General features: G+C 45.0%; 1 protein-coding gene across 6 annotated transcripts in view; it reads left to right on the top strand.

Moving 5' to 3' along the window:
- Window positions 1-2,629, top strand: part of LOC119268387 (zinc finger CCCH domain-containing protein 8-like) — a 9,306-nt gene extending 6,677 nt beyond the window's left edge. For all 6 annotated transcript variants that reach the window (XM_037550007.1, XM_037550004.1, XM_037550003.1 and 3 more), the window contains 7 exons: window positions 69-281; window positions 674-711; window positions 820-872; window positions 1,307-1,386; window positions 1,460-1,513; window positions 1,602-1,748; window positions 2,099-2,629. In XM_037550007.1, coding sequence (XP_037405904.1) covers window positions 69-281; window positions 674-711; window positions 820-872; window positions 1,307-1,386; window positions 1,460-1,513; window positions 1,602-1,748; window positions 2,099-2,272 — 759 coding nt within the window. In that variant the 3' untranslated portion in view covers window positions 2,273-2,629. The remainder of the gene's footprint in view (window positions 1-68; window positions 282-673; window positions 712-819; window positions 873-1,306; window positions 1,387-1,459; window positions 1,514-1,601; window positions 1,749-2,098) is intronic.
- The last annotated feature ends 10,727 nt before the right edge of the window (window positions 2,630-13,356 follow it).

The following is a 13,356-nucleotide window of genomic DNA, read 5'->3' as shown; positions in this document are numbered from 1 at the left end:
TCTCTCTCTCCCTCTCCCTCTCTCTCTCTCTCTCAAGAACAGTTCTGAATTGTGTTTCTGTACTTCAGCACTATGCAAAAGGCAAATGCAAATTAGGAACAAATTGTAAGTTCATTCATGCAAAGGATATGGAGCCACCTTCAAGTGGTGGAAATGAATCTGAAAATACAGCAACTGCTGAAGCAGCAGGGCACCATGGTGCAGTGCATGATTCAGTTTCAGCAAAGAAGTTAGCACCAGTTGCTCTGGAGCATAACTCAAAGGGCATGCCTATAAGACCAGTACGTGTTTTCATCAAGTGTTAAATTTTTTGTCTAGAGTTGTAAATTTTTGTTTTATACCTAATATATGTCTTCCGTTTATAAACGATATCTGTATGCCTGTCACTGTAATGCAAGATACATTTTTTAATCGTGCCAATCTGTTCTGGAGATTCCACGATACCAGTATATTTAACTAAAACTTCATGAGCGTATACTATTGCTCTCGCTACAAGTTCTGTTATGGTAATATTCTGGAACTTCTCAAAATGCCGGCATATCTTGATGGTGTGTGTGTGTGTGTGTGTGTGTGTGTGTGTGTGTGTGTGTGTGTATTATGCATGCTATCTGGATCCAAGTGAATGAGCATCATGGTTGTCTTGTTGAATACCTTTTCTCTTCCTGTATTGCAGGGTGAAGTTGATTGCTCATTTTATATTAAGACGGGCAGGTACCATCTTCTTGAACAAATACCTTCTCAGTTGACTTTATTATGTTTGTGGTTTTGTGCATGCACTTGGGCCATCCTGATCTCACATTTCCCTTTATCCATCTACAGCTGCATGTATGGTAGAACATGTCGGTTCAACCATCCTGAACGACATATTCAAGGTTCGTTGTTTATGTTCAGAGGACATGATTATCACCAGCTAGCTCAATCTGTAACTCACAATGTGCTGCCCTGGTTGAACCGAACACTTAACTGTGCAATTCATGCTAAAAGTAAAGTTTAATCCATAATCTAGGGATAAAGAAAAATGCTTTGCAGGGCACAGACAGTACTACTTCTACCATACCTGCTTTGCAGTCATATTTTGCTCCAAAAAAATCGGTCATGGAAGCTTTTGATTGAATATTCGTAGTTGAACCTATTCTTGCCACAAAATCTACACGGTCAATCTTTCAGCTGCATTCTGGGCCATGTCTGGTTGCACTTAGAATTAGACAAACGTACCGATTTTGATCACAAGCATCTTAAACATGAACCTTTTTGTACTATTATTACTGTACACACCTTTTTAATGTTGTTTTCCTGTGTTGTGCAGCATCTGTTGTCCCTGGCGAGATGCTAAATCCAGCTGTGAAATTCCTGCCGAGCTTTGATTTTCGCGTGACACATGTGCCGGTAAGGTTAAATGAAGGAGTTAGAACTGGTGCTGTGAAATACACAAACTGACACGCTCTCTTGCAAAATACAGATTGAACCTGAGCCAATCACCTACCCTCAGAGGCCTGGAGAAACTGTTTGTGATGTATGTACATAACCATCCGTGCACCAATTGCTGCAGCATATGCCCTATGAGTTGGACTGTTTTACTCATTTTACTTTGGTTAATGCAGTTCTATAAGAAGACAGGATTTTGTAAATTTTCTGAAAAATGCAAGTTTCACCATCCAGTTGATCGGTCTGCACCTGATTCCATTGCAAAGTGGGAGCCGTCTCAGCAACCTGTGACGCTTACTGTTGCTGGCTTTCCAAGGAGAGAGGTAACATCCAGAAATGAAATAATCCCCACTAGCCTGTTGATAATTCAGGATTATAAATGTATTGGGGGCTCTTTGTTGCTAAAACATTCCCTTTCGAGGCCGGGTTGGTGAAGCCGCCATTGTATTGTAGTAAGCCGTTGGTAATAGTCCTTTGGCCATAATGATCTCTCAATTACTGAAAACTAACTAAATATTTCTATGAGCTCGTACGGCTAGGAATGATGAAATTTTAGTTGGGACCCGACCGTCCGTTGGTTCCTGTTTTCGCTCTAATGATGATGCAAACTTGTTCTTTTTTTCTTGTTTCGAAACGGAATGTTGATGCAAACTGGGTGACATGTAATATGCAGGATGCTGAGGCTTGTGCCTATTACATGAAGACCGGCGCATGCAAGTTTGGCGTCCAGTGCAAGTTTGACCACCCGCCCCTTGGGGAGGCCATTGCCAAGGTTTCGAAGCATGGAGAAGGAAAGGAAGGTGGAAAGAAGAAGGTGGTAGGACTGAGTTATGTCCTGGAAAATTAGACCCGCTCAAGTTCCCCGTCCCCATTTCCATTCCGAGCATGTTTCCGTCATCAGACCTGTGGTATAGTATAGTGGCAGCAGCACTGCAGGAGATAAAGCAGAGCACGCTCTGCCTGTGCGCGGTTGGTTAACGTTGTTACTCGTCATGGCTTTACTTACTAGCTGACCTCTGAATCTGGTGTACCGTTGGTTCCTCGCTTGCGCGGGATAGTAGCAATGGATGTCTGGCTGGTGCAGTCGCCATGCCGTGGTAGTAAGGGTCCGTGATGGCTGGCATCTCTCTCGTGCATTGCATGCATGGCGTCGCCCCTGCCTACACATATGTGTTTGCATTAATGGCTACCTTTTCCACGTGCCTTCTGTTGCGTCGTCCTTTGATGGCTGCAACCGTGGTGCGGCGCAGCAAGGCAGCATAGGTAGGGTGTTAGTGTATCAATGTCGTACACGCGTGGCTTTGAGTGTATCCATGTGGTGCTCTGAATGAGGTTGCAGGACGATGCTAATCGCCGGGGAGAGAAAACTCAGCTTGCTATACATTGCTGGCCATGGCGTCCTTGTGGTGAGGATGATGCAGTAACTTCATTATCTTGTTGATGACGAGGAGGGGCGGTTGGAGGAGCATGTAATGAGGTAGCACATCGGGGGCATGACACAGCAGGCGCCCTTTTGGATTTATTATCGCCTTTTTTTTGTTCCCTTTTGGATCAGTGACACTGCGGCCCGCTAATCATCGTACGTGCGGGTAGCAATCCGAGCTTGGGCTGCGTTTCGTTGTGCCGAGATTTGCACAACGGAACGGAGTAGAAGCAGTGGTAACAGCAGGCACCCGCACCCTCAAAAATCAAAACTGCGTCTCAAAAAAAAAAAATCAAAACTGGGTCGGCCACACCCTACCTGGCTAGATTCGTAGCCTAGCCTTAGCCGCAGCGGAATTTCCCTGCGCCCGCTGCTCGCTCACTCACACGCACGCACGCTTTGTCGCAGCATGTAACTCGGGGAAAATTCTTGATTCTTCGGTCTTCGATGATATAAGTTGTACTCCCTCCAGTTTTATATACAAGACCATAAACTTAAATTATAGGTACCAAAATAAAATATAATACATTTTTTGTAACCTAATTTTTTCTCTTGTTTACTAGGATCATTAATACGGAGTATATCGCATGCATGCAAAAAAACTGAATGGAGAAAGAAACTGAGTGCCATTATGACTACATGCATGCAAGTATTAAACAAATTGCTATTACAAAAAAGCATCATTAATTTTTGCCTTGATTACAGTTGGTGGCTTTGTATAGATGCAAAATATATATTCTATAGTGGCCTTGTATAAGTAAATGGAGGGAGTATCTAGAATTTCTCGATTCTCTGCTCTTACATGTATATAAATTCGAAAGAATGGCCGGTGACCACTGTTACTCCCTCCTTCCATCTATACAGGGCCTAATGTGTTTTTCAAGGTTATCTTTGACCAAATGATAAAGCAATAATATATGACATCCAACTTATACAAAGCATACCGTCAAATTCGTATGCGAAAGAAGTTTTCAATGATATAATTTTTATATTATGCATGTCATGTACTATTAATCTTGTTAATAATTAAATGGGGTCTTAAAAACGCATTAGACAGATGAAAAGAGGGAGTACCATTTTTCTTCCCAGCTCCCAAGTTTTCAACAGATTCCCAACTCCCTGGATGTGAGCGAGCGATCGAGCGATCCCCACCAAAGACTGTACTACCTCACTATTAGGAGCACACCGTTTTACTCCCCGCCAACAATAAAGGAGCACATTGTTTTACTGTTAGGGAGAAGCCGACGCAAGGTGTATCTCCAGGGAGGGGCCTCAGCCTGCTACTGTTCACTCACCGGTTTGGCAGGCCGCAATCCCAGCCATGGTTTCTTTTTGGCGCCAACCTCCGTCTCAAAATAAATGACTTAACTTTATACTAGCTTTAGTATAAAGTTAGTATAAACTTAAGTCATTTATTTTGGGACAGAGAGAGTACAATATTTCTAAATGACCTTTTAGGACATCTAACGTCAATCCTCAAAAACACCCACATCAGTTTGGACCTAACTGTCTGGACCCATTATGCCATCCAACATGATACTCAATCGTAGTGTAGAGGGTCTGACCATTTGTGGTGGAGGCTTTGCAGGAGTCTGGATCGCCGCCACGTAGGACTCCAACACCTCCGACCCACTCAAACCCACCTCCCGGTTTTTCCACTTCGCCCTTGTCCCCCTTGCTTGCATCCGCACCCTCATCCTCCGACGCATCCGCTCTACCTCTTCGACCAACGCCCAAGCATTGCTGGCCGTCCAGCCCCCACCCACATGCCCGCTTGCCTTATACTACGTCGCCGTCCACCCAAGACCGTCCATAGCTAGGTACACTCCGTCCCCCTATTTGACGCTGTCCCTGGCGGACACCACACCCGGTCAAATGCCATTGAGCTTATTTTTGAACCTCATGTCATTTTTAGAGCAAGAAGGATGACGGGGTACTCGGTGGAGGAGGATGAGTTGTTGTGCAATGCGTGGTGTCCGTATCAACTGACTTCGTAGGCATGAGCAGAGGGGGGAGGGGGCATTTGGCAGCTCGTGCATGGTTCATTCATGCGCAAAAGCACATTGCGCTTTATGACATGCATATCATCCATGAACGCAATGTCAAGTCGCTAGTGTATCGATGGTACACCATCCAGAACTCCATCATGAAGTTTTGTGGCGCGGTTGATCGGCTGGAGGCAATGTGGCCATTGTGCGCGGTAACCATGGAGACCGGAAGTGTTGCTTCTTCTTACTCTGCATGTTGATTGATTCAATTCATTCACTCAATGTTGTTGTATCCGTTGTATAGTCTGTACGCGTTGCCGTGATGTACTGCATGTGAGAGGGCAGACCATTCATGCACATACATTGTTGGATGGGAGCGGGATCGTCTGACGTACTACCACCTGACGTGGGGCCACTGATGTGTGGGCCAGAGTCCACATGCCAGTGTGCCAACGACACGTCAGGGGTGCCGCGTCCTGTTGGATGAAGCTCAAGGGGTAGTATGAGTGGGACAACATGATCCATCCATGAAAAAACTTGTTGAACATATGGTTGATCTCGTTGAATTTGAGTTATTGTTGTACTAGACATTTTGCATGCTATTTATGGATGATTTGTGCTATTTTCTATCCGATCTTTGATGAATTCCATCGTGTTTAATGTAATTCGTCTGGTTAATTAAAATCCGGCTTGAAATGTATGTGGCTATGGTTGGATGGCCAAGTCCCCCTGTCCGCAGCCGGATGGTATCTGCTTTAGGGGTCAACGTCGGAGATGCTCTTAAAACTGAAGCGCATCACCGATCCTCAGGATTATTTATTTTCACATCTCGCCTCTTCTAGTCGTTCCTAATCGTTGGGAGGATCTGAAGGAAATATGCCCTAGAGGCAATAATAAAGTTATTATTTATTTCCTTATATCATGATAAATGTTTATTATTCATGTTAGAATTGTATTAACCGGAAACATGATACATGTGTGAATACATAGACAAACAGAGTGTCAATAGTATGCCTCTACTTGACTAGCTCGTTGATCAAAGATGGTTATGTTTCCTAGCCATAGACAAAGAGTTGTCATTTGATTAATGGGATCACATCATTAGGAGAATGATGTGATTGACTTAACCCATTCCGTTAGCTTAGCACTTGATCGTTTAGTTTGTTGCTATTGCTTTCTTCATGACTTATACATGTTCCTATGACTATGAGATTATGCAACTCCCGTTTACCGAAGGAACACTTTGTGTGCTACCAAACGTCACAACGTAACATGGTGATTATAAAGGTGCTCTACAGGTGTCTCCGAAGGTACTTGTTGGGTTGGCGTATTTTGAGATTAGAATTTGTCACTCCGATTGTCGGAGAGGTATCTCTGGGCCCACTCGGTAATACACATCACTTAAGCCCTACAAGCATTGCAACTAATGAGTTAGTTGTAGATGATGTATTACGGAACGAGTAAAGAGACTTGCCGGTAACGAGATTGAACTAGGTATTGAGATACCGACGATCGAATCTCGGGCAAGTAACATACCGATGACAAAGGGAACAACATATGTTGTTACGCGGTTTGGCCGATAAAGATCTTCGTAGAATATGTAGGAGCCAATATGAGCATCCAGGTTCCGCTATTGGTTATTAACCTGAGACGTGTCTCGGTCATGTCTACATAGTTCTCGAACCCGTAGGGTCCGTACGCTTAAAGTTCGATGACGGTTATATTATGAGTTTATGTGTTTTGATGTACCGAAGGTAGTTCGGAGTCCTGGATGAGATCGGGGATATAAAGAGGAGTCTCGAAATGGTCGAGACGTAAAGATTGATATATTGAACGACTATATTCGGACATCGGAAAGGTTCCGAGTGGTTCGGGTATTTTTCGGAGTACTGGGGAGTTACGGGAATACGGGGGAAGAAGTATATGGGCCTTATTGGGCTTTAGGGGGGAGAGAGAGAGGCAGGACACGCGCCCCCCCAATGACTAGTCCGAATTGAACTAGGGGGAGGGGCGGAGCCCCCTCCTTCCTTCTCTTCCCTCTTCCCCTTCATTGTCTCCTACTCCTACTACTTGGAAGGGGAGGAATCCTACTCCCGGTGGGAGTAGGACTCCTCCAGGGTGCGCCATAGGGGCCGACCCTCTCCCCCTCCTCCACTCCTTTATATACGTGGCCAGGGGGCACCCCATAGACACAACAATTGATCTCTTGGATCTCTTAGCTGTGTGCGGTGCCCCCTCCACCATATTCCACCTCGATAATATCGTAGCAGTGCTTAGGCAAAGCCCTGCGTCGGTAGAACATCATCATTGTCACCATGCCGTCGTGCTGACGGAACTCTCCCTCAAAGCTCGGCTGGATCGGAGTTCGAGGGACGTCATCGAGCTGAACATGTGCTGAACTCGGAGGTGCCGTACGTTCTGTACTTGATCGGTTGGATCGTGAAGACGTACGACTACATCAACCGCGTTGTGCTAATGCTTCCGCTTTCGGTCTACGAGGGTACGTGGACACCACTCTTCCCTCTCATTGCTATGCATCACCATGATCCTGTGTGTGCGTAGGAATTTTTTTGAAATTACTACGTTCCCAAACAGGATCACTTACACATAACATCATGAAATGGTTAGGCATGTTTGACTTTCTACCTTCCACGGTCACCGGTCTCCTTTCCAACATGATATCTGCAGGACACGCCATATCATTAGTTGTCATGTTGTGCCAAATATTTAGTCACGTTATGGCGTGAGAATAAATTGACCAACAGTATGACACGCACATGAAAGTGCAACTAATCCCCGGGTGGTTTTGATAATTCATAACAACATATAGCTCATTGAACTAATATCCATTCAAGATGAATATTTCAGGATGTTCAATGTGGCATGACATGAGATAGAGATGTGGACCCCTCAAAATGCTAAGGACAAAGATTGACAAAAGCTCAAGACTCTTCATTTCTATTTTAGTGATCCAAGATAACATCGAGTCCATAGGAAAGCCAATACTATTAAAATGGGATGAGGTGTTGCTTAATGGTCTACTTGCTCAAAGTGCTTAGTGATATTGCTCCAAAACCCTCAGCCACTTTCTCCATCCAAATATGTCAATACCCTAAACTCCAATTCGGCCTCATCGATTCTTTCTATCCGGAGCCACCGAGTTCATTTGACATAGCCATTGCCAGAAACCCTAATGATTCGATCACACCGATACGGATCTTGGTCCCACCGAGATGGCCTTGCTAGCGCTTTGTGATCTATAGCATTCAATTCAGTCTCACTGAGTTGTTGGAATCGGTCCCACCGAGTTGGCTTGACAGATTCTCTCTTGCTTATTGCTTCACTTCGGTCTCACGAGTTGATGCAATTGGCGCCACCGAGATGAAATTTGCCCTATTCCCTAGCACATCGGTCCCACCGAGTTGTTCCAGCCGGTCCCACTGAGATTTCTAACATTCATATTTGATCAGATTGGAGCCACTGAGTTTCCTAATCGGTGCCACCGAGATGAGTCAAAAGTGTGCAATAGTTGGATTTTGTGTGGAGGCTATATATACCCCTCCACCCTTCTTCCTTATTGAGGAGAGCCATCATAACGTGCCTATACTTCCACCATTCATTTTTTGAGAGAGAACCACCTACTCATGTGTTGAGATCAAGAGATTCCATTCCAACCAGTTGAACCTTGATTTCTAGCCTTCCCCAAGTTGCTTTCCACTCAAATTCCTCTTCCGCTATAGCCAAATCTGCGAGAGAGAATTGAGTGTTGGGAGACTATCATTTGAAGCACAAGAGCAAGGAGTTCATCATCAACACACCATCTATTACCTTTTGAAGAGTGGTGTCTCCTAGATTGGTTAGGTGTATCTTGGGAGCCTCCGTCGTGATGCGGAGTTGAACCAAGATGTTTGTAAGGGCAAGGAGATCGCCTACTTCATGAAGATCTACCCGAGTGAGGCAAGAACTTCATGGATGATGTTGATGTCTACTGCACAACTTTATTCTTATAGACTCGTGTTGGGCCTCCAAGCTTAGAGTTTGTAGGACAGTAGCAATTTTCCCTCAAGTGGATGACCTAAGATTTATCAATCCGTGAGAGGTGTAGGATGAAGATGGTATCTCTTAAACAACCCTGCAACCAAATAACAAAAAGTCTCTTGTGTCCCCAACACACCAAATACAATGGTAAATTGTATAGGTGCACTAGTTCAGCGAAGAGATGGTGATACAAGTGTAGTAATGATAGTAGATATTGATTTTTGTAATAGGAACAATAAAAAACAACAAAGTAGCAATTGATAAAACAGAGCACAAACGGTATTGGAATGCTTGAAAATGAGGCCTAGGCTCCGTACTTTCGCTTGTGCAATCTCTCAACAATGCTAATATAATTGGATCATATAACCATCCCTCAAAGTGCGATGAAGAATCACTCCAAAGTTCCTATCTAGCGGAGAACATAAGAAGAAATTGTCTGTAGCTATTCTTTCCGACCGATCTATCCGAGAGTACGTACTAAAATAACACCAAGTTATTCTTTCCGATCGATCTATCAAGAGTTCATACTAAAATAACACCAAGTTATTATTTTCGATCGATCTATCAAGAGTTCGAACTAAAATAATACCAAAGCAAATTCAGATTCATAATACTCAATCCAACACAAAGAACCTCAAAGAGTGCCCCGAGATTTCTACTGGAGAAACAAAAGACGAGAACGTGCATCAACCCCTATTCATAGATTACCCCAATGTCACATCAGAAATCCACGAGTTGAGTGCCAAAACATATCTCAGGTGAATCAATATAGTACCCCATTGTCACCACGGGTATCCATATGCAAGAGATATATCAAGTGCTCTCAAATCCATAAAAGTATTCAATCCGATAAATTGAAATCTCAAAGGAAAAACTCAATTCATCACAACAAGATAGAGAAGGGAAAACACTGTAACACCCCGGATGTAATTTACCTTATATGTATTCCAACTCTTGTCGTTTACGGCGCTAAGTTATTTTATTTCTCCGCTGTCAGGTTTTTGTCTCCGTGTGTTGTTGTCTTTGTCATGCATCTCATATCATGTCATCATGTGCATTGCATTTGCATACGTGTTCGTCTCATGCATCCGAGCATTTTCCCCGTTGTCCGTTTTGCATTCCGGCGCTCCTATGTCACCCGGTGTCCCTTTCTACCTCTTTTCGTGTGCGGGTGTTAAACATTTTCGGATTGGACCGAGACTTGCCATGCGGCCTTGGTTTACTACCGGTAGACGCCTGTCAAGTTTCGTGCCATTTGGTCTTCGTTGATACTCCAACGGTTAACCGAGGGACCGAAAAGGCCTCGTGTGTGTTGCAGCCCAACACCTCTCCAAACAGGCCCAAAACCCACCTAAACCCTCTCCATCATCTAGAACGTTCGATCACGATCGCGTGGCCGAAAACCGCACCTTATTTGGAGTCTCCTAGCTCCTCCTACCTCTATTTATAGCCCCTCCTCCAAAAATTCCGGGTCAAAACACCCCCTAACCCTAGCTCCTTCCCCCTCCTCGTGCCGCCGGACGAAGTCTGTTAGGCCGGACACGTCCGACCTGACCCGCCGCCGCCACGTGTCGCAACACGGGTGGCCGCTGACCCGCGCCCACTTCGCCGCACCGCGAGGGCCTGCTCGGCCTGCTGCCGGCCTCCGAGGGCCCGTGGAGCCGCCGCCGCCCGGGTCGTCTCCCTCCTGCCGCTCCGCCCCGCCGCCTACCTCCGATCCGCGCCGCCGCAACGCTTCACCGGCGACGGAGTAGCTCCGCCCCACCGCCTCCTGCACGCCGGCATGCGCCGCGCCTCGCAGCCGCGTCTCCGACCGTCGCGCCTTGCCACCCTCCGTCGCCGGAGTCTTCCCCAGCTCTGGCCAGTCCTCTTCTCCACGCCCGTAGCGTCTCCGGCAAACTTCGCAGCATCTTTGGCCACCGCTACCTCCATTTCCGGTGAGATCCCGATCGGATCGAGATCGCCGCTACAGTAAACCCTAGTCGGGGTTGACTTTTCCCTCTACTCTTAGTATTTTTATGCAACTTTGACATGCCATAACTCTGCATCCGTGGCTCCGATTCGTGCGTGTAGCATATCTAAATGTTCGTCTCGATGAGTACATCATTTCATCTCATTGCATCATTTTTATTTGAGCTCATCTTGATGCCCGAAATGCTATTGGAAGAGGGCTATGTGATGAATTTGTCAGATCTGATTCAGCAAATGGCATTTTGTCATTTTGCCATGATTAATGTGTGCATGATATGATCCTGAGCTCTACACGTGTTTTGTTTTATGCCATGCCATCTTTACAGGGGTGTATGCCATGTATTTTTGTGATATTTGTGGTGACTAGCACAAGCTTGCAAAGTAGCGTAATCGGTAATGCTGATTTCAGGGACTTAGAATTTCACGAAGTCCTTGTCCTGTTTTTGTTTTTATGCCATATGTTCATGTTGCTTCCTAGTGACCCGTGCCTCTTTTGAGGATGATCAGTAAGGATGTTTTGTTAACATTGTGGTGCTCTATACATGTATGTCTTTGTTTGCATTTATGGAGCACCCTAGCTTGAGTCAATCGAGCTCTACTTTTGCTATAAATTAATCCTGGCAGATTGTTGACATGTTTAGCGATTTTGCCGAGGATGTTGCTATTGATCCGTGCATGCTATGTTATTGTTCTTGCAATTTCTAGCTTCTATGCCATGTATTCTTGATGGGTGTATGCTTAGTTTATCATGCCATGCTCTGTAGTGAGTGCATCGAGCTCGTAAACATGCCTACTCGTTAACTGTTTTGCATGCTCCAGTTTTTCACTAAGTTTGAATCTATTTATATTTTTGCCATGTTCACATGCTTGCAATTATATTTTCTGATTCCTTTTTGCTCAAGGTCACTAAGGGACTTTTGTTAAGTGCTTTGAGTAGCTTCATTCCATGCCTTGCTTTGCCATGTTAAGTTCCCGTAGCATGTAGTTTTCATGCTCTAAAGTGTGCTTCCTAATGATAAATTCCAGACTTGTGTTAATTTCACCAAGTCTGAAACCTGTTATCATTTGCTCTTTTGCCATGCTTGTTTGAACCTGTTAATGGATGAATTAGCCGTAGCTCAGTGTTCATCTTTTGTCAAGCTTCATGAGTGGATACCTGCCATGTATTTTGTTGTCATGTTTGAGTGCTGTAGCATATTTATCTTGATGCATTTATTTGGTCACTTGCTGATTATCGCAGACCGGTGCCATATTTGTTTTGCTTGCCATTTCCAAACCGTGCATCCGATTCCGGTGATCTTTATATCGATTTCAACCGAAATCACCTCACCTTTCCAGTGGCACTCTTGGATTTCCAAGTTGAGGCCAGGTTCATTCATTCCTTGTCAAATCTTGCATATGCATCACATATCGCATCCCGCATATCATACCATGTTTGCATCATGTTGTTTGAGCATTGCACGTGGTTGATTGTGTTCCGTTTTCTTGTTGTTCTTGTTTGGGTAGAGCCGGGAGACGAGTTCGTGAACGAGGATCCCGTTGAGTTCGCTTACGAGGATCAAGTCAACTCTAAGAACTTTGCAGGTAAGATGAACATACCCTCGAAATCACTTCTATCTTTGCTTGCTAGATGCTCGCTCTTGTGCTATGCCTATGCTAAGATACCTACCACTTTCTTACCATACCTCCCATATTGCCATGTCAAACCTCTAACCCACCATGTCCTAGCAAACCATTGTTTGGCTATGTTACTGCTTTGCTCAGCCCCTCTTATAGCGTTGCTAGTTGCATGCGAAGATTGGAGATCGTTCCTTGTTGGAACATTGTTTATTGTTAGGATATCACCATATTATCTTGTTTATCTTAATGCATCTATATACTTGGTAAAGGGTGGAAGGCTCGGCCTTTTGCCTAGTGTTTTGTTCCACTCTTGCCGCCTTAGTTTCCGTCATATCGGTGTTATGTTCCCGGATTTTGTGTTCCTTACACGGTTGGGTTATAATGGGAACCCCTTGATAGTTCGCCTTGAATAAAACTCCTCCAGCAATGCCCAACCTTGGTTTTACCATTTGCCACCTAGCCTCTTTTTCCCTTGGGTTTCCGGAGCCCAAGGGTCATCTTTATTTAAACCCCCCTGGGCCAGTGCTCCTTTGAGTGTTGGTCCGAACTGGGCAGCCTACTGGGCCACCTCGGGGAAACTCGAGGGTTAGTTTTACTCGTAGCTTGAGCTATCTGAGTGTGCCCTAAGAACGAGATATGTGCAGCTCCTATCAGGATTTGTCGGCACATTTGGGCGGTGTTGCTGGACTTGTTTTACCATTGTCGAGGATGTCTTGTAACCGGGATGCCGAGTCTGATCGGATTGTCTTGGGAGAAGGAATATCCTTTGTTCACCGTGAGAGCTTGTGATGGGCTAAGTTGGGACTCCCCTGCTGGGATTTGAACTTTCGAAAACCGTGCCCACGGTTATGGGCAGATGGGAATTTGTTAATGTCTGGTTGTAGATAACTT

This window comes from Triticum dicoccoides, chromosome 3A (genome assembly GCF_002162155.2).
Source record: "Triticum dicoccoides isolate Atlit2015 ecotype Zavitan chromosome 3A, WEW_v2.0, whole genome shotgun sequence".
NCBI classification, from domain to species: domain Eukaryota; kingdom Viridiplantae; phylum Streptophyta; class Magnoliopsida; order Poales; family Poaceae; genus Triticum; species Triticum dicoccoides.
Note: the sequence above shows the minus strand (reverse complement) of the source record. Positions and strands in the feature narration are given on the sequence as shown.